This window comes from Myotis yumanensis, unplaced genomic scaffold (assembly GCF_028538775.1).
Source record: "Myotis yumanensis isolate MYYU_CA2020_CCGP unplaced genomic scaffold, mMyoYum1.0.hap1 SCAF_2, whole genome shotgun sequence".
In the NCBI taxonomy this organism is placed as follows: domain Eukaryota; kingdom Metazoa; phylum Chordata; class Mammalia; order Chiroptera; family Vespertilionidae; genus Myotis; species Myotis yumanensis.
The window spans coordinates 20214897-20234666 of NW_027223753.1; the positions used below are offsets into that span (position 1 = coordinate 20214897).

General features: G+C 59.3%; 1 protein-coding gene across 6 annotated transcripts in view; it reads right to left on the bottom strand.

The window, feature by feature from the left end:
* ADGRB2 (adhesion G protein-coupled receptor B2) overlaps nt 1-16919 on the bottom strand; it is a 35871-nt gene extending 18952 nt beyond the window's left edge. For 5 of the 6 annotated variants that reach the window (XM_070404606.1, XM_070404605.1, XM_070404603.1 and 2 more), the window contains exons 1-2: nt 16790-16919; nt 9322-10132 (exon numbers count right to left, since the gene is read on the bottom strand). In XM_070404606.1, the coding sequence (XP_070260707.1) occupies nt 9322-10117 (796 nt within the window). In that variant the 5' untranslated portion in view covers nt 10118-10132; nt 16790-16919. Of the gene's footprint in view, nt 1-9321; nt 10133-16789 lie in introns of those variants that run through there. The other variant, XM_070404608.1, reaches the window with a different exon arrangement.
* Between the last annotated feature and the right edge of the window lie 2851 nt (nt 16920-19770).

Here is a 19770-nt window from a genome sequence, read left to right on the forward strand (position 1 = left end):
ACAATATTCGAATACTCCCTGACAGCAGGCCATGAAGCCCTCAGCACACAGCTCGCACATGGCGGATGCTCAGGAGGCAGGAACTGTCGGGTTCATTTTTATCACCTCCCCTCCCCTCCCGACGTCCACCCCTCCTTCACCCACACACGCCACCCTTCAGCCCCCGGGCCTCCCCCCTTTGAACAGTATCTGAGGGGCCTCCTGGCCTCACTTTGGGCCCTACCTCCATCGGGACCACTGAGAAGGTGTTGGTGTCACGCCTGCCAGCTTCTGAATCTGCTCACCGGCCCTCCCACCACACCCGCTCAGCCAGTCCCCCACCCCGGAGCCGTGTGACAAGCCGCCTTCTCCACACCCACCCCCGGGCTGCTGAAGAAATCTACAGCTGTGCCAACTGGCACCACCACAGATTCAGGCTGCACATCCGCTGGGCACCCAGGCTTCTCAGCAGCCCTTCTCGGCTCCCTGCCTTCCCCATTCCCCACCTCGCTGGCTGTGTCAGACCTTGACCTCTCTCCTCAAGCCCATCTCTATCCACTCCCTCCGTGACAAGCTCGCTACAGAAAAAGCAGAAGCTATAATACAGGAGGACCCCACACACACACTTCCTGTCCCACCCCTCCACCTCCCAACTTTCCTGCAGCTCTTCTCCTCACAAAGGCCAGCCCCTCAGCTGGTCCCGCATCCCACTCCTCCCTTCTTCCCAGGAGGGCTCCGTCCACTCCCCCTCTCCCATCAGCATTCCGTCAGCATTGTCAGCATTTTCGCCTCATCCCAGGCCGCCTCCATTCCGGGGGGAGCCCTCCTTTGACCCTCCAGCCTCCTCCGGCCACTGCCCTCCGGCTCCTCTTCGCCATCAAGGAGTGGTTCGCAGCTGGCACTCCAGTTTCTCACCTGCCACTCACGTCCTGGCTCAACTGTCACCTCGCCTGCTAATCCACTGCAGTCTGGCTTCTGACCGCATCTTTCTGCTGAAACCGATCTTGACAAAGTCACCCAGGCCTCCTTGCTGCTAAATCCTATGGACACTTTGCAGGCCTCGTCTCACTTGAACCCTGGGCAGCATTTGTCCCCGGTGATTCTTCCTGCCTTGAAACACTCCCTTCCCTGGCCCTCCTGCTCTCCTCCTGCCTCTCTGGCTCCTCGGGCCCAGTCTGCCCACTGGTCCATCTTCCTGCTGCTTCAGGCCTCCACACTGTCCTGTTTTCACTGCACACTCGGCATCCCTCCTGCAGGCTTCATTAATGGCTCTGAATGGCTGCTGCCAAGCCATTATCCCAGACCACCCCCCCCCCCCGCCCCCTTCACTCCTATCTAGTCTGCTGCCTCCTGAACAAGTCTCCCGTTGTGGGGGGAGGGCTCACACTCAGCATGTTCAAAGCAGGATCATCGTCTCCTCTCAAACCTCCACTGCTTGTTCCCCACCTTCTTTGCCTGGAAAACTCCTACTTGACCTTCAAAGCCCACCTCAAATGATCCCTCATCTGTGAAGTCTTCTTTGTCCCCCACTTCTCAGGCAGAATTGGCTGCCCCCTCTTCTGTGTGCCCTCTCCTCACAGATGACTCCATCTTCTGACTGTCTGAACTTCCTCCCACCCATGAGCCGTTTGAAGGAAGGCTGTGGGTGAGCCATCTCCCTGGCCGCAGTGAACGCCCACACAGAATCCGGTCCAGGGAAATATCAATCAACACACTGCTCCTAGGCTTCCTCCCCCCACCTCATGGCAGGGTCACTGGAAACAGTCATTTATAATCTTGAACATCAGCTTTGCCCAGCAGCCATCCACCTACTTATTAATGAACCTGACACCCATTTATGAATAAACATTCTAGAGAAGCCTTCAATCTGTTGCAAATCAAGCCAAGAATCCCCTTATCCAGCTCCTGTTTTGGTGTCTTGACCATCATCGTGTCTGTGACAAACCCCCCACCAGCCTGGCGTCCAGGGAGACCGTCAAGCAGGAAGCAGTGACAGAGCAGCCTGGCCTGCTTGTCGGGGACTCACTGCTTCCTGTGGCCTCCAGTCCTCTGCTCGGCACTCGCCAGCCCGGTGGAGGCCGGCCCCACAGCACAACCAGACATGATGGTGGTGTTTGCTAGAATCCACCCTCATTGAAAATCAGAACCTGTCCCAGGTCCAGCTGGAGTCCCTCTCCTAGGCTCCTGGGCGGCCAGGGCGGGGAAGGAGTAGTCCAAGGCCACACAGCAGGGGCTCGCACCACTGCCCTCCCTCCACCCCATCCCACCTCCCTCAGAGGAGTGGCCAGCTATTTATTTCCCCACATGTGAGAGCCAGCTCTCGCCCAAGGGGGAAGAAGACAGATAGGGCTAGAGGTGTCACCTACTGAAACAAACGTTTATTCAGCATCTACCCCGTGCAGGCCCCAGCCAGCTTGGCTCTGGGCCCAGAACAGGGGGAGTCTGAGAGGAAGCTGAGCCAAGAGGACAAGGAGGGGCCCAGGAAAGGATGTGAGCACCCCTAAAACTCCCAAGTGTCGCACCCAGTGAGCTTGAGGCCTTACTGGACGGGGGACTCAGATGCTCACAGGCCTGCCGTCTATCGGTTTTCCCACCTGGCTGCCTAACGGGGGCCCAGACAGACCTGCTGCCTGGGACAGGCTTCCCGGATCAACCTCTGACCGGTTCTGCTTTGAAGAACGGAACCCTTACTCCACCACTGCTGCGTGCCAGTCGCCGGGCACTCTCCATCCTCACTTCCTCCTCATTAGGACGGGTTCGCCCATTCCCTAGTGAGGAGCGAGCCTCCGTCTCTCACGGAGGAGAGGCCGATGGGGATTCGAACCCAGGCCTGTCTGACTCTGGAGGCCATGCTCTTTCCGCTGAACTGTGCTGGCTCTGACAAAATGCAACTCAACTTGGACCTCCTCAGAGGCACCTTTCCTAATTCCCAGGGGACCCCAAGGCACTCCCTCGCCCCACCAGAGCCCCTCAGACTTGCCTGCTACCCTGTTTCACGCCACTAACTAGTCCTTTGCACATCTAACTCCCTCCCCGTCCCCCTCCCCCAAGGTGAGCCTAATTCTCCTCTGCAGGCTCCAAAGTGATTGTCTAGGAACCTGGCTCCAGACACACTCCCCTGCTGAGGAACCTTCAGTGGCTCCCAGTGCTACAGCCACAGTGTCAACCTCTGAGCCCAGTCCTGTTCTCCCCTCCCCATGAGGCAGCCAAACACACTGGCGGGCCATGTGGAGAGAGGGAAGAACACAGATGTAGGGGCAAGGCCAATGTAGGTCTGATTCCCAACTCTGCCACAGTCTTGCTGTGTGCCCTTGGGCAAGTCACCTCACCTCTCTGAGCTTAAAAATCTTCAACTGAAAATAAAGATGACACTTTCTATCACAGGTTCATTGTGAGAATAAAAGGAAACAAGAGATACAGCCCACGTGGAGTACAATAACCTCTCCATGAAAGGGAGCTGCCACCCCTTCTTGTTTTCCCTTGAATATACAAGTGCTTCCCTCCCTCTACGTGCATCTGCTAACGGTGCTTCCAACGTTTTCTACATGGCAAGTGCCTCCTCCTCCAGGAAGCCTTCCTAGGCTGTCCACACAGGGGTTTGGGTATGCTGGTCCCTTCTCCATGGCTTAGACCCCAGGCTGCCTCTTGCTGCAGCTGTGAGTATCCTGGATTTATCCCTCTTGTGAGCCCTGAGGTAGGGTCTCAGTCTCCCTTGCCCCTCTTATACAGGGGACCTAGCTCTGAGCAGCCAGACACACGAAAGGCATTCAGCAAACATGGGTCAGATATCTCTGAGGGCTCCTCCACCCGTCCATACAGGAGCCATGCTTGTCTCACCGCGGGCACTGGCAGGCAGGGTGGGCACAGGCTCACTGTCATTTGAGCAGGACTGCAGACTCTGCCCCCCACAAACTCCACACAGTCCAGCCTCCTCAGCTTCTTTTGTCAGGAACTTGTTAAAAATAACCACGATAATAATCACTTCCACAGAGAGCGGTGCAATTCACAAAGCAGCCCCCAGGCTCTCTGCGTCCTCCCTGAGGCTGACCCCGCAGCCCTGAGGAGGCACCAACTGATCCGGATAACACGCGGTTCCCCAGCCCCAGCAGTGCTTCTTGTACCCCATAGTGCGTCAGAATCCCAGGGGTGCAGGGGCAGAGGGCGGTGGCTTCTGAAACCTCTAGGCTCTGCCTCCACAGTCCAGACTGGGTGTCCCTCTGAGACCAGAAACCCAGCCACAATGCCACCCCCCCTCCAATGACTTCCGCCCCGAGCTGCGGGCCTATCTGTCCAGCCTCCCAGCAGAGCTAGCTGGCTGGGTCCCTGCCACCAACCCCACGTGTCCAGGAGCTCCTCGAGAGCAGAGACCACAGCTGACTCACGCTGTCTCCCTCATGACACCCAGCTTCTCGCTGCCTCGCTTACAGCCCTCATCTAATAGGGTGAGGCCCCAGTGTTTGCAGATGGCTGTCAGAGGCCTGGCCCCATTCCCCACCACCGTGGGGGAGGTAGTACTGTCCAGTAACATCAGTCTGTGTATCTCCCCCTACCTCCACACCTCCACACCCTCGCACAGGCTGTTTCCTCTACCTCGAAAGTCCTTGCTCCTAAGGGTTTCACAAAGCACGCAACAGGAAATGACTTGGGGTGGTTCATAAAAGGGCCATGAAATAGCACCAGATCACGGACGGAGGAACGTATCCCCTCTCCATGTCTCTTTTAATTAGGGTGACTTCTGCCAATCTGCCTGGCATAGTCCAGGTTGCACCTGTTGCCCTGATGTAATTAACAGCACCTCTTCCCCCTTTATCACCTCAAAAAGGTCCCGGTTTAGATGATGACTTATATGGTCGCCTTACTTTTAATCCTTCCTAGTGCATGAAAGATGAAGACTTTAACACCTCCCCTGCACATGCTGATTTCTCTCGAAAATTGAGAGGAGGGACGAGCATTTTGCTAGAATTTGATAACGAACGTCGTTTTGTTTACACTGCGGTTGTTTTTTGGTTATCTTCTATTTCAAAGGAGTAATACACTTTTTTCATTTATGATTTAAAGTTTCTTTTTAATAAAAAGAATTTTAAAAGCCTGTCAATTTGAGGGAAAATGTCACAAGCTAGTGAATTCTTATTCACTCCTCAAAACCCAACTCAGAATCACCTTCTTTAAACTGCCTTCTCATCCCTTTGTGGTTTAACCCCTTACTCTTCCTCTCCCTTGACATCAGCACATGTACATCATACCTATTACACTAAATTATGGCAACAGTCAACTATTCAGTAAGGACGAGCCACGTGCCAGGCACTGTGCTCAGCACTTACCCACATTCTCTTGGTTAATCCCATTATTCTGTGGAATAGCTCTACAGATGGTGGTGTTTGCTAGAACCCACCCCCTTTCATTCCCCCCTTTTACGGGGGTGAAGAAACTGGCCCGAGGTCACACAGCTCATCAGTGGTGGGGTCAGGACTGAAGCTGGGCTAGGCGACTTCAGCCTGTGGCCTTGTCCACACTGTACACTAGTGGTCACTATCCCCCACCAAAGGGCAGAAGGGGTGTCTGGTCTACCTTGGATCTCATTCCGTCTGAGGCAGCCCGAGGCCTGGCACAAACTGCACTCTGATAAAGACATGAAGACGTGTGTGACGGATGGGCTGGGGCTCGGCCCCTGCTGAGATGCGGGGGGGCGGGGGGGCCTGTGCCCCACGCTCCATCCCACAATGGCGCACAACAGAGCTCCAGCAGCACAGGTCGGGGCTGAAAGGATCTCCCAGGAAATGCACTGCATGTGCTAGGTCTCCTCCACCCCACCCAGAGAGAGGCTCTGCCTCCCCCATGCCTGAGCCCCAAACAGGCAGGTCGGCCCCACTCCCTGCCACCAGACCAGGCTGGCCAAAAGCTGGGCCTGAGTGCTGAGAGGAGAAAGGCCAATGCAGGACTGGGCAGGCCAGGTCAGAGGAGACAGGGCTGGAGCTGTGCTTAGAAGGATTCGGAAGTTCTGGATAAACAAGGGCAAAGGGCATTCCAGGTGAGGGAAACAGCCCAAGGAAAGGCAGGGAGGCCAGAAAGCAGGGAGTTCGGGGGCCAGTGAGGAGCCTTGGTTGAAAGAGTAGGAGAGAATTAGAGGGCAGGCTGAAAAGCAGGTGGCAGCTGGGTCTGGTGTGGGGCTAGCAGGCCAGGCTGAGGAGTTTGGGCCACAATGGACAGTGACTGGGGGCTGGATCAGGGAGGTCACACGCAGCAGCAGAGGCAAAAAGGGGATTTGAACCCGATCTTGCCTCTCTGGCCGGACGCTCAGGAGACCCCAGACCCACCCTGTAGCCATGACTTAGGAATGGAACCCCGATGATGGGGAGACAAGGGTGGGACAGGGCTCCTGGGGGGAGGCAGCGAGTGTGGCCGAGGAGGGAGGGGGTTGTAAGAGCGAAAGAACTCTCTTTCAGGTGTCACTTTGCACAGCTATCCATCGGCGGATGCCTCCTCCGGACGGGAGGGTCGGGGGCAGGAACTGCAGGATGGTGCCGGCCCCCAGGAACTGGGCTCTGCAGCTGGCACCCCCTCTGAAACCCACCTTCCTGCCCCGGCCTCTACCAGCCTCCATTCCAACCCTCTACCAAGCTCCTTCCTGCCTGCCTTCCCTTTCTTCCTTTCCCCCCACTTAACAGATTGCAGCGGCAAGATGGCACAAATTTATGGCTCAACTCACCAAAAATAACAAGAGATCTATCAAAGGCAGTTTGCGTGAAATTAACAGGCGCCTGTACCTTCTTGTCAAAAGCACTCAGCTCTGAGGCGAGCCCTGGCACTCCACTCCGCCACTGCCTACCCGTTCCAGGCCTCATCGCTCTTCCAGTACCAACAGCCCCACCCCACCCGGCCTTGCCATTGACCCGACTCGGGGTGTCCCAGAGGAGGTGAGCACAGCTCCCTGCCCCAGTCCCTGGCAAAGGGGCCAGGAGGAGGGTCCTGGCCTTCACCGCCATCCCCACCAATCCTGTTCTCAATCTGGCAGCTCTATGTGCCAGCCGGTCCTCCTACAGTTGGTACATGTGTCCAGCTGGCCAGTGGGGAGGAGGTGAAGAGAAGCGTGGCGATGAGGCCAAGGGCTTGGCAAAGGTTGTGCTGCCCCCAGGCACAGAGCGCCCTGGGCCCTGATGACGCCACTGGCCCTCAGACACTCCCTGCCACACGGAATAAACTGAGTCTTGCCCCAGAGTGGCAAAAGGGAGGAGGTGGCAGAGAGGAAGAGCCTCTTGTTTACCAGGGGAGAGAAGGAGGCTATGCCAGCCCAGCCGTGAGCGCCAGCATGCTGTGTGAGCCCACTTATGACGGCTGATGCCCATCACTCCCTGCAACTCCCCACAGGGCCTTCCTGCAGGCAAGCCCACGGAGCAGCCTGGAAACATGCCAAGCAGGACAAGGGGCATAAACAGAGTCAGGCTTGGGAACAGCTGGGAGCCCAGCGCTCCCTGCTCAGAAAGGATACCAGGCCTCGCGTCCAAGGATAATCAGCATCCGACCTCCGCCCATCCTCAGTCACAGAGGCTGCAGCAGAGGCTGGGATGATGGTGGGGATGCTGGTGCCCTTCCTAGAACCAGTCCTCTCTGATCCCCAAAGACACCCTAGCTACCAACCAACCCTGCTTCCGGCTTCAACCAAGCCCAGCTGGCTGCTCCTGGCTCCATGCTTCACGTGGCAGCCGGCCCAGATGGTGCCTGCCCAGGAGGGCAGAGCCGTGCTCCCTCCACTACAGACCACTGGGCCGATGGACCACAGGGAAAGCCAGACAAAAGAACTCACCCTCTGCTGAGCAGGATGGAGGCCCCCACAGAGTGACAGGCAGCGGCGGCCGGGCAGGAAGAGCCATAAACCTCCTGATATATGCCTGGCGCTCTCCACAGATGTTCGACAAAGAGGGGAAATTCAATTTCTTCCTGCAGGCACTAAATCCCAGGCCAGCCTCGGGGGCCTGCAACCTGCCCACGGCCTAGCTGTCACCGGGACAGCTTCATTGACCACTGCTAAGAGGCCAAGCTGGCCTGGGAGAGAGGCCGGAGCAAGGCCCGGGGGCACTTGCCAAGGTTGGGCACGGTGCCAGATGTCTCAGGGGGTTCTGAGAAGCCCCTGCCCAAAAGGATTGTCATGATAAACACGCCTTCTTACTACTTCAGGGATATCTCCCCATTTCACAGACAAGAAATTGGTGCCAAAAGGGGAGGGGGGGGCCCACTTTAGGTAACAGACAAAGGCAGTGCCCAACTCCATGACTCTGGCCTCCAAAGCAGGGATGGGGACAGATCATACTCCTCCCATACTCCTAGCAACCCTCCTGCGAGCCCCACCGCCTCCCTGTGGTCCTCTCTCAGGCTGATCCAGATGGCCCTTCTGACTTATATCCCTGCTGACAGCCTCATGATAGTCGGCCAACACCTGTTATCCCAAATGGGGAAACTGAGGCCCAGAGAGGGGAGGGAACTTCCATTAGTACCAGAGCTAAGAATCAGATCCCAGATCTGCCTCCTCCCACCCAACTCCCTGCCAGGCCCCTGGCCAGTCCCTGGCCCAGCACTGGTCAGCAGGCACGCAGGGTCCAGCTGAGGAGTTTGGAGCCTTGAAGCAGCGGGAAGGGTTGGCAGAAGGAGCTGGAGTGGAAGCAGGAGCAGGCAGGACTCAAGGGCTCAGAAAGCTTTTGCCCAGTCAGCAGGAAGCCCTAGCAGCTGGCGGCCTCAGTCCCAGAAGACCTGGGCCCAGAGTGGGGAGACAGTGGATGCTGGGAGCTGAGCCAGCCCAGGCCTCCAAGGCAGCCTAGAAGCTCGGGCCTCTCCACCCAGGCACATTCTTCTGCATCTCCCTCTGCCCCGACCCTGAAGCCACTGCCAAAAATCAGAAACCCATGTGGGCAGGAACACAGCCCCGCTCCCTGCCTACTCCAGCCTCCAGGCAAACTTGTCAACTTGCAATGCCAGGGCCTTCCACAGTCACTCCCAGCTTTGGGCCTTGGTACACACTGCTCACTCGGCCTGGAATGCCCTCACCACTCCTCTGGCTTGGCTCAATTCCACCTGTCCTTCAGATCTCTGCTCCTTTTCACTTCCTCCAGGAAGCCTTCCCTGACTGCCCATTTAGGCAGTCCACTCCCCGGGTTTATCATAATCACTGTCTGATCTGTGCCCCCATTCATACACCCAGATTACAAACTCTTTAAGCGGGAGGTGTAACCCTAATCCATTTTGATGACCCCAACATCTAGACAAGGCTGGGCACAGAGGGGACATGGGCACCGGCAGGCACCATCAGTCCCCTGGACCCAGGCACCCCACCCAGGCCCTGCTCAGACTCACCATATCTCATCTCGGTTGTGAACAGGTCATTGCTGCTCCCCGAGTGCAAATCGGTCTCAGCAGATGGGGGTGGGCCCCCGGGCACCAGGGCATTGGACAGGGTGTGGGCAGCAGGGGGACCTGGAGGTGTGGTGGTGGCAGGGCTGGCCCCAGCCTCACCAGGGCAACTGCAGCCCGGCTGGGCAAAGCCACAGGCCCTGCCGGCGGCACGGCCACACTCCTCACTCCAGCGGCAGAGCACACCGCAGGTGAACTGGCTGGAGTTGTTGTTGTTGATGAGCAAGACCTCGACAAAACGGAAGGCCAGGGCTGTAGGTGCCAGCAGGCGCCGGGCCTCCGAGGGCTCAGCCGACAGGCAGAGCTGCACGAAGTTCTTGTCGAAGTGCAGGAAGGTGAAGGGGCCTGAGCCACCGCAAAGCTCCAACCCCGCTGCTTCCGCCTCCTCCGGCCGCCCCACCTCCGACTCCACCTGGGCCACCGCCGCCTCCTCCGAGCGAGGCCGCAGGCAGGTAAAGTTGACCAGGTAGTGGTCCAGGGGCAGCAGGCGGGGTGCAAAGTGGGTGCACACCTCCTCCTGGCGGTTGAAGCGCAGGTAGAGGGAGTACTTGGTGGGGTCGGGGTTCTCCAGCGTCCAGGAGCAGCCCGAGGCGATGGTCGGAAAGAGGTCCTGCAGTGAGAAGGCCCCGTAGAGCACGCCGGAGGCCAGGGCGGAGCAGGCGCTGGGGTCGGGATCGAAGGCGGCGGCCAGGCGCAGGGACAGAATCACAGATAGTAAGAGGGGACAGGCTGGGGTCATCCTATGTCCCTTGCCCTGTGGAGAGAGACAGTGTCAGTGGCTCGAGGCACAGCCAGCATGAGCTCTGAATCTCCTGTGGCTGAGCTGCAGGTCGTGGGCCTCGTGGCTAAGACCACCTGCATGATCTCAGACAAGGGACTCGGCCTCCCCAGCCTCCGTTTCCTCACCTATAGAATGAAGACAGGGGAGAGTGCCTGAACCTCGTACGCGCTTAAGACACATTCGTTGTCATTGTTACTATTATGCTATCGTCCTCGGTCAGTCCCATCAACCACAAGCATCTCAGCTTGACAACAGGGTCCAGCCCCACCCCCACCACCCAGCTTGTATTCTCCAGAACTGTTGCTCCCAGTCACAGTGTGTCATGCGTAATCCAGCAGTAATTGTCAAAGTAGCAATGTTGGATGATTTGCTTTTTTATAAATCAAAGCGATTCAAGGTTATTCCCGGAACAATGTCATTCTCACTTGCTTTACTGAGTGGGAGAAAAAAGGGGGGCATGACCACCAGTGTGCCAGAGACTGCGTACAACCTGAGCCATGCCCATGGGAAGACAGCGCACGTATGAACATCAACAGGATTGCTGCTGTGGATTTCCTGGTGGAAACGAGCAGGAGTGGCATCTGCGAAATGGGTGCAATAATTCCCCACGAACCCATCTTCCCCTCCCATCTTGGGTTAACCTCCAACGCCGGCTCGGGGCCTACCACCCCCAGTGAGGCCACCACGCCGTCTCCCTGCTCTTAGCTCCCACAGCCCTGGCCTGAAAGTCCACACCACCCAATCATGACCTCTGTCCCTTGCTATTTCCCCAGGGCTGGCTCAAATCTCATGAGTCTTCAGGGTCCTAAGAATGGAAACCAGAGTTCATTGATTTCCACATTCACACCCCCGCCCCCAATCCGGCAAAATGCTGCCCTAAGCTGAGCTCCCAGCAAGTGTGAATATCCTCCAGGTGTGGGAGGGCAACAGGACCCAAGTCCAACCCTGAGAGACCCACCAGGCAGTCAGGCCAGAGTGGACGAGAGCTGGTGGCCGGACACCTGCCAGTGGCCCGCTCACTAGCCAGGACACAGTCACTGCCCACAGCCTGCTCAGGCCCGCTTCCAGCCCTGCCCCCAAATCGATCCACACCGCCGCCTCCTCCGTGTCCACAGCATAGCTCACAGCACTGGATGGGCCCCGAGAGCCTGCTTGTTCCACATTAGAGGAAAAAAGATGAGGCTCTGAGAGGGGAGGCAGCCTGCTCAAGATCACACAAGAGTGGCCAAGCTGGAACTGGAGGTCAGGACCCGAGGCCCCAGCGCGGTTTCTCTCTCATCCACCAGCAGCCTCCTGCTCAGTCCCCTTCCTTGCTCAGGCTCCAGGCCTGATGGACAAGCCATTATCTCGGAACTGAGACACAAACATAGGAATATTCACAGGTATGGCTAGATTTTCCCAAGACAAAGCTGCTCCCCAGGGACGGATCTCCCCTCAGCTGTTCGGGAGTCTAAATCATGGCCGGAGGTTGGGGCAGGGGGCAGGAATTAGAGCCTCAGAATTCCAATCCCTGTGTAGAAGGGAGCTCCTTGCTGCCCAGATCCCACATGCTACAGTTCTGAGCCAGGCCCAAGCCCTAGTCACAAATTCGGGGAGTGGGGGCAGGCAAGCACTAGGCAGCCCATTTACTGGGGAGGAGCTACCCCACCCTCCTCCAAAGACCCTCCTGGAGTTTTTCAGCAGAAGTCAGACAGGCTATGTCTCCACGGTCCCCCCAGAAAAAGGAACCAGACTCTTGGTCTCCCCCACCCTGCATCATCCCTGTCCCAAACTGTTCAGCCCGCCCAGCCTGCTGCAGCACCAGCAAAGCCAGCAGCTGATAATGATTGACATCCAATCCCCCCGCTGCCCCCAATTATTTTTAAGCAGGCTGCAAAATTCAGGCCATGGCTGGGGCTCAGCAGAGGGGAGGTGGGAGCTCATTTTAATTGGCCTCGCCTCCCGCACTTAGAGCAGGCGGGGAATCTCCCCACACAGACACCAACACACATGGGCTGGAACATCCCTGGACCCTACAGGCATGCACACAAAACCATGGATGCATATCTAGACAGGTGATAACAGGTGTTCTGCGTGTAAAAAGATTCACATGCACATAGATGAGTGTAGACCACTGATGTGGGAACTCACATGCACACAGGACTGTGCACATTCACATATATGAGGGTATAAAGAGCCAAACGTTTGTGCACAGAGGCTGAGATGCAAATGTACTCTCCAGCGTGAACACACACAGGTATTGGGTTCTCTGAGGCTCAGGATATGACAGCTAAGTGTCAGGCAGGAGCTGACCTGCTGCTCCTTCCTGTTCCTGCAGCCTCTTGGGTCCCTGCTGCTCCCTACTCCATAGTCCCAACTCCCCCACCTCCAGGGCCTCCACTGCTCCCTACTCCATAGTCCAGACCCACCAAAAAGCACTAGGTCCACACCCTTCAGAGCCACAGCGAGGCTTCTCCAGCATTGAGCCACCTCTTAACCTGCCCAAACCCCTCCTCTGCTCAGTCCCCTTCAGACACCCCTTCACACCCATTCCAGAATTTCCCCCGAGTATGCATGAGCCTCACTGTTCCTGCTGTGACATAGGACTTTTTAGGGGCCCTCTTTATATCACTCTCCACACACAAAATAATGCAAGGAGCCCAATTCCAGGCGAGGTCAGAGAGCGCCTTCCCTGGGAGGGGACCTAGAGGAATGCTTGCCTCACAGGCAGCTACCTAGGTATTAGCCAGACTAACCTCCCTGAGCATGGATCCCTGCCCTCAGGACCGTATGTACCTTCTGCTTCGGCCTCACAGAGGCCAGCATGGGGAGAGGGCTCACAAGCTCCCTCCCCCTCCTGCCCTCCCTCTTCTCAGAACCTCACAAACTCTCCCCTCTTTCCTGCTGAGGTCAACTGCTGCCGCTGGGAAGGTGCTTTGGGTTGAACCACAATTTGCCACCTGTAAGCCCACAACCCTCCATGCACAAGAACTGACTGCACAGGAAAGGCAAGGAGGTCAGCTCTGAGCAAGCACTTCCTGGGTCTGCAAGTTAAAGGAGGGAATAATCCAAAGGCCTCCTCCTCGCTCAGGAGCTCAATGGGCGGAGATGGGTGAGTGGTTGGAGGGAGTACTCACGGTCTCAGGGACCCCCACCCTCCTCAGGCTAACTTCACCGCACGTCTGTCTGCCGCCCCGCAAACCCGGGAACCCCATCCTCTGCCCAGGCCCACTCAGGCCCCTGCCTCCCAGATCCCACAGGCCTGCCCAGCCTCGGGGTCCGTCTGCACCACAGAGGGAATCAGAGGGTTTCGCAGCAGCTGGAAGGACCAAGGCAGGACTCGGGGAGGGTGGGCAGCAGAGCGGCGGGGTGGGGCACCTCAAGTCTAGGACTGGATCTCTGGGGCTCCCCAGGATCGACCCTTCTCCGCCCGGCCGGCTAGGAACAGGGGAAGCTGGGCGACCGGGCCCGGGAGCCCTGGCCGCGCTGGGGGCGGGGCGCGGCGGGGCGCTAGACGGGCGAATCTATCCACCCGGCGGCTCCAATCCGCCCGCCTGTCACTCACCCTCCGCCTCCCCCGCGCTCGCTGCGGGCCGAACCCAGGCCGACGCGCGGGCACGGACCCCAGTCCCGGCCTCTGGGTCCCCTGCCCACGCACCTGCGGGGGAGGGGGGAGGGGAGACCCGGAGGGGCGGGGTCCTCAAGGGCCCCCTCTCCTTGAGCTCTGGCATCCAGGCGGGGGCACACCCTCCATCCAGCCTCGGGAGCTGGTGGGCAGAACCGGAGGGAGGGGGCGAGCCGCCCCCCAGGCGGCCCCTCCCTCCAGACTGGCCGAGAGCCGCCCCCCTCCCTCGCGAGGGTCTCTCGGTCCCGGAGGGGGGCTCCGGAGCCTCCTGCACGCCGCAGGGAGGGGGGTGAGGGACGGCCCCCGGTCCCCCGGGGCGGAGCCGCGTGGGCGGCGGGGGAGGGGGCGGTGACTCAGCCGCCCTCCGCCCGCCTCCCCGGAACTTTGCAGCAGCTGGAGCCGCCGTTGCTACAGGAACCGAAAGCTTTTGTTCCCCCATGTCAGGGCTGCCAGGGCCAGAGGGAGGCCGCCGCTCCCAGGTGGGACCCGGGCCTGGCCACACTGCCGACAGGACTTCAGCCAAACAGAGCATCGGAGCCCTTCGCTCACGCCAAAGCCAGGGTTCTTCAAACTCTTGGGGCCCTCAGGTCAGGTGGCCCCCTAACTCCGATCTGGAGTGCTAACTGCCCTGGAAAGTTACTGATGACATCTGACCTGGGGGGGGGGGGGGGGGCGCGTCTCTGTGCCCCATGTGCTCCTCTGTGACTGATTTCCCACGTGGGCCCCGCTAACGGGCAGCCTATCACTGGGGGACTTGGGTTTCTTTGTATTAATCTCACCTGCCAGCCTCTACCAGGTACACCTGAACAAGGACCTGAACAAGGACCTCGGCAACCCTGAGCAGAGCTGACCCCCGAGTGGCCGACTCGGGTGCTAAAGGGTGGCTGAGGACGGAGAAACAACAGTCACAGGCTCCCTGGACCCACTGGGGTGGCTGAGGCATTTTCTGGCTTCATTACCCTGGGGGTTGTCATGAAGTCACTAGGACCTAGTCTGCATTTCTCCTCTGGGATTAGGAGTGGAGTAGAGAGGGACCTGACCTTGGCCTTGAAGAGAAACAGCCCAACACACCTATCATCATTGAGCATTATTAGATGCCAGACACTCTATACAAACAATCTAACTTCATTCTCTCAGCAACTACAGGAGGCAGTCATCACTGACCCATTTTATAGAAGGCTCAGAAAGGTTATGTCGCTTGCCCAGGTCACACACCTTGAACCCAGGTCCTCTGACCAAAAGCTGAGTTCCTAACTACTTACTCAGCTCCCTTACCTGGGGGTTCGAAGGGAGGAAAGAGGGTAGAGACCAGTCAGGACCTCACTTTGTTGCCTACCTGGACCTATTCCTTCCTAAAGAGGGGGGGGGGAGAAACGGGGTGCAGAAGAGGGGAAGACAAAAAGAGAAGGCAGAGAAGGGAAGAAGAGGGAGAAATCTCTGTCAATCGTGGTCCAGGGGAGACCTTTCTCATGCTTCCACCACCACCTGGGCATACCCTATACAGAGTCCACACTGACCCCCACCCACCCGTGTGGCAGCGTGGGGGACACTCCCCAAGAGGCTGCTGGCCCAGGGCCAGGTGGACTCCCCCACTGCCTACCCCATGCCCAAGCAAGACAGAGTCCACCTATGCCCCCACCTCCCACCCAGTAGGGACTGCCCTCGGGTAGACAGAGGCTCCCTGGGGACAACTGCCAAGCCCAGACAAGCCCATCTCAAATCCAGGGGCCAGTCCTGCTGGTCCGTGCTCAAGGGACTCCTGAATTGCTGCTAGGATGAGCCTTCTCCTCCACCCCACCCCACCCCCACCCCACCCCCAAAGTAAACGGCCCGAAGACCAGAGCAGTTCCGCAGGGGTAGCACAAGGGAGCCCCCGGCCTCGCCCAACCGCCTCTCCACAGGGACCTCCCAGCGCTGGTCCCGCAGCCACCGCTGCTGCTCGGGCTGCGGGAATCTGGGGTTGCCGGCTAATGGAAAAGGGGGTGGTGGGTCCAGGGCGGCGGGCAGGGGGCGCCAGAGGACGTCCCGGGGCCCCGGCCGGCAGCTGGCAAGACGGGCTGGCGGGCCCTGTCTCTCGGCCCGGAGCCCCTCCCCCCGCCAGCACCAGACCCTTCGCCCGCTCTACCCCCGCCGCGGGGACGACTTCCCCGGGACCCCGCCGACTGCGGGAGTGGCCGCCAACTTCAAAGCCTACAGCCCCCTCCCGCGCCCATCACGCCAGCCCCCGGGTCTGCGGGAGAGTGCGTTTGGTCCCTGGCTCTATGCCCCGGGGGTGGGAGGAGAGGCATGGAGGGTGGACAGATAGACTCCAGCCAAAGATGGACACGGGAGCCAGGGATGCAGGGCCAGTCGAGATCCTGGCTGGAGAGGAGGGGGCTCTGAGCAGACGTGGGGGACACGGCCCCAAGTCAGGCTGAGGGGGGAGGGGACTTGCAGCAGAGATTGGCGAGGGATGGCGGGACACCGGACAGATAGATATGGGGGGAAGGGGCAGTCGGACAGAAATAAGAGGGGAAGCATGGTCGGCTACCGATGCGGGGCAGATGGGGACAGGAAGGACTCCGGGCAGAGATGAAATGGAGGAGACGAGCAGGGTCCGGCGTCCAAGCGAGGAAGGGGATTGAAGGGAGTGACATAATCGAGCTGTAGGTTGGACGGGGGGTTCTAACGAGGGTGGGGGCGCACCGCCCGGATCCACGCTGAGATAGGGAGAGACTGGAGACAGCGATAGGGTAAGGTCTGGGTCAGGAATGGGGGCGGGGGGGGGGCGCTTTAGCAAAGATGGGTAAGGGGGAGGGGACGGGAAAGGGACTCGGCAGAGATCGAGGGGACCTCGGCCCAGGCTTGTAAGTTCTCAAAGAGAGGGGAGTGGGTAGGTAGGTGCCGAGTGAAGTCAGTTCGGGCAGGGGAGAAATCAGCAGCGATGGGTAGGGGAGCGCCCCGAGTCCGGGCTAGTGCGGAAACTCCGGACCCCGCGGGGAGGGCTCGGGGAGGGGCCGCATCGGGGTCTGGGGCCGAGCACTCACCTGGGCGCCGTCAGCAGCAGGAGCGGGGGCCGGCGCTGGCGGAGGCGACCAAGGGGCGCAAGTTTGCCATCCCTAAGGCGGGGGCCTGGCCGAGCGCGGGGCGGCTCGCAGCAGCCGCGCGGAGGGCCGAGGCTCCGGATCCGCGGAGCGGCGGGTGCAGAAAAGGCGCCGCGGAGCAGCGCGGGGCGGGCGGGCGGGCGGGCGCCCGGCCAGGCGCCGGCTCCTGCCGCCGCCCCCCACCCCCGGCCCCCGCTCCCCGGCCCGGATCACCGTCCGCGTCTCGCACCGCCTCCTATTTGCGGGCGGCGGTCGCAGCCCCGGACTCTGGAAGCCGGCGCCGCATCCTCCTCTGTCTCCAAGAGCCGCCGCAGCTGTCTGTGCCGCCGCCTCCGCCGCCGCTGCCGAACCCGGTTCCTCCGGCTGCTCCGGCCGCTGCCCGCAGCGCGCGCCAGGCCGAGTGACGGCCGAGGCGGGACGCGGCGCCTGCGCGGGCCGGACCCGGGAGGGGGCGCGCGCCGGGCCGGGCGCTAGGAGCCGCGGGAAAAGGGGCGGGGGGCGGGGGCGACGCGCGCCGCCTCCTGTTACAGGGGGAGCAGCGTCAGTCGAGCCGAGCGCGCCCTCCCCTCCCCGCCCTGGGCCCCAGGCGCCGGCGCGGGAGAAGCCCAGGGTAAGCCCCCGCCCCGCCCAGGGCCTCCCCGACCAGCAGAATGAGGCGATCCACAGCGCCCCTCCAGCGATACCCTAGGCTCGAGGCATCTCAGGCAGCCAGGGTCTCAGGGGCCCTGGAGACTGAAGCACTGGCTCACCCTCCACCCCCGTCCGCATGTGCATTGCAAATTGCACATCCCGGTGCATGCAGGTGCCACTCATGTGCGCTGAACTTTGCATATGCTTATGCATACAGGTGCCTTATGTGTGCACTGCGATCAATGTTCACTGGCTCTGTGCATGCAACTGCTACACACATGCACGGTGTGTTTACACATGCTCGGGTCCTGAATGCATGTTGCTTGCTATTGTATGTAGAGATGCTATTTGTGTGCAAGCTTACAAGTGCCACATGTGTGCTCAGTGCTGTGAGTCACTTGTATGTAGGAGCCACATATGTACACTGCAGTGTGGTATGTTCGGTGCATACTCTGGTGTAAACTCTGCAATGTTGCATGTCCCTAGGCACGGGGACGCTACCCGTGTGCAGTGTGTTACATGTTTTCCTGAGTGCCTGTCTATTCCCATAAGCGCCTTTCCCTGTGCCAGGGGCGCCCCCATGTTGCATCTGCTTGTGTAAAAGCAGCAGAAATGTACAGATCCACCCCCTCCCCACCCTGGCACTGTGCCCAGGGACAGTTGGGCTGGGCCAGAGGCTGCATGGTAAAGGCGGCACCCAGGAAAATGCCTGTGGCTCTGGGCCCTGGTTGGGTGGTTTGTGGCCTGGGCATGTTGCCACCAGGAAGATGGGCAGACCAGGGACACACCACTTTGGCCAAAGACTCGTAGGTTAATTGGATGGCTCTGGTCAGAGGACAAGCCAGCCGGGAGGCAACTTTGCAGTGAGGGTGAGATGGCTTTAGGAACCCTACTTTTTAAAGGTTCTCTGGCCAGGAAAGGACCAAACGTGGGGAGAAGGAAGTCCCCAGGCCGCCCAATCCCAACCCCACTTCTCCGCTGAAGCCCCTTGAGTTGTGTCTCCCTGGAGACAGGGTAGGATGAGAAGGCTCCACCTCTCCCAGGGCAGGACCAGGAAGAGGCCGAGAGAAGAGCCCCTTGTCTCCTCCCCGAGTGCCTCCCCATCCACAGTCTCAGTGACATTTGTTGTGAGTGATTGTGAGAGATTATCGACTTTAATGGAAGGAGGTAATAAGGGGCGATGAAGGAATATCACCCGTCACCTTAAGGGGATTTATGAGGCTGTGTGAGGCAGGGAGGAGGGTCGGCACCTTTCCGTTCCCAGCGTGAGCCCAAGGAGGCCTGTGCCCTGGGCCCAGCGCTGGCAGGCAGGGCACCTGGCTTCTTCTGGGCCCCTCAAACACACCCCGGGTCTCTGGGTCTCGAGGTTCAGCCCCTATTGTGAAAGCCAAGCCGGGCAGCTTGCTATCTGCTTGGTGTGTTGAAGCACCCCAAGGGCAGGGAAGATCCCAGGCCTCCTTACTTGGGCATTGTGAGGGGCAATGCCGTTGCTGGGGTTGGGGCCTTAATGTGGTGGGCAAAGGTGGGGAGAATGATTGAGCCATGGGGTACCCACAGGGATGTAAGAGCAGTCCCTCTGAAGCCTCCAGAACCCTATCCTACAGAGCTCTAGCCCCTTCCACTTCTAGGGAGCTGCCTCCCTCTTTATGAATATTCATGACATTAGCATACTAGAGACCCAGAGCCCAGAGAAACTCTTGCAGATGTGATGCAGCTGGATCCCTAAGGCCCTCCCCTTCCCCCCAGAATCCAGCTGGGTGTGAGGCAATAGGAGGGGCTGGGTCCAGAGAGATAGCAGCATTTTGTGTGTTTCTCTGTTCCTTGTTAATCCTCTGGTTTCTTGACCCCATTCTTTCAGCCACAATAAAAATAAGGATCCCCTAGGAAAGACAGGTGGTCAGACAGAGGGAAGGACTGACAGAGATAGCACCATCTACCAGGGGCTCAGGGTGGCAGAGTGAGGAGATCAGCAAGGCAGGAGGGCTATGGGAACTGGGTGGAGAGAGCAGGACCTCCTTCTGTTTGTGCAGAAGCAGGCTAGATTAGGGCAAACCTCTGGAACCCCTCCCAACGGTGCATCCCCACATCAGGGCTTCCCCACCTCCTTTCCCAGGAGCCCCTGCCCTTCCAGACTCACTCTGGTGATGATGCCACCCAGGAGGACTCAGAGTAATTACAAATTGTTTCCATATTCAAATCCAGCTGGATGAAGAAAAATTACTTTTCTAACAGCCCAGACGGGGGTGAAAAGAGCAAGTCTTAGCCCCAGGAGGAGCCTCCAGGGAACCTGGAGC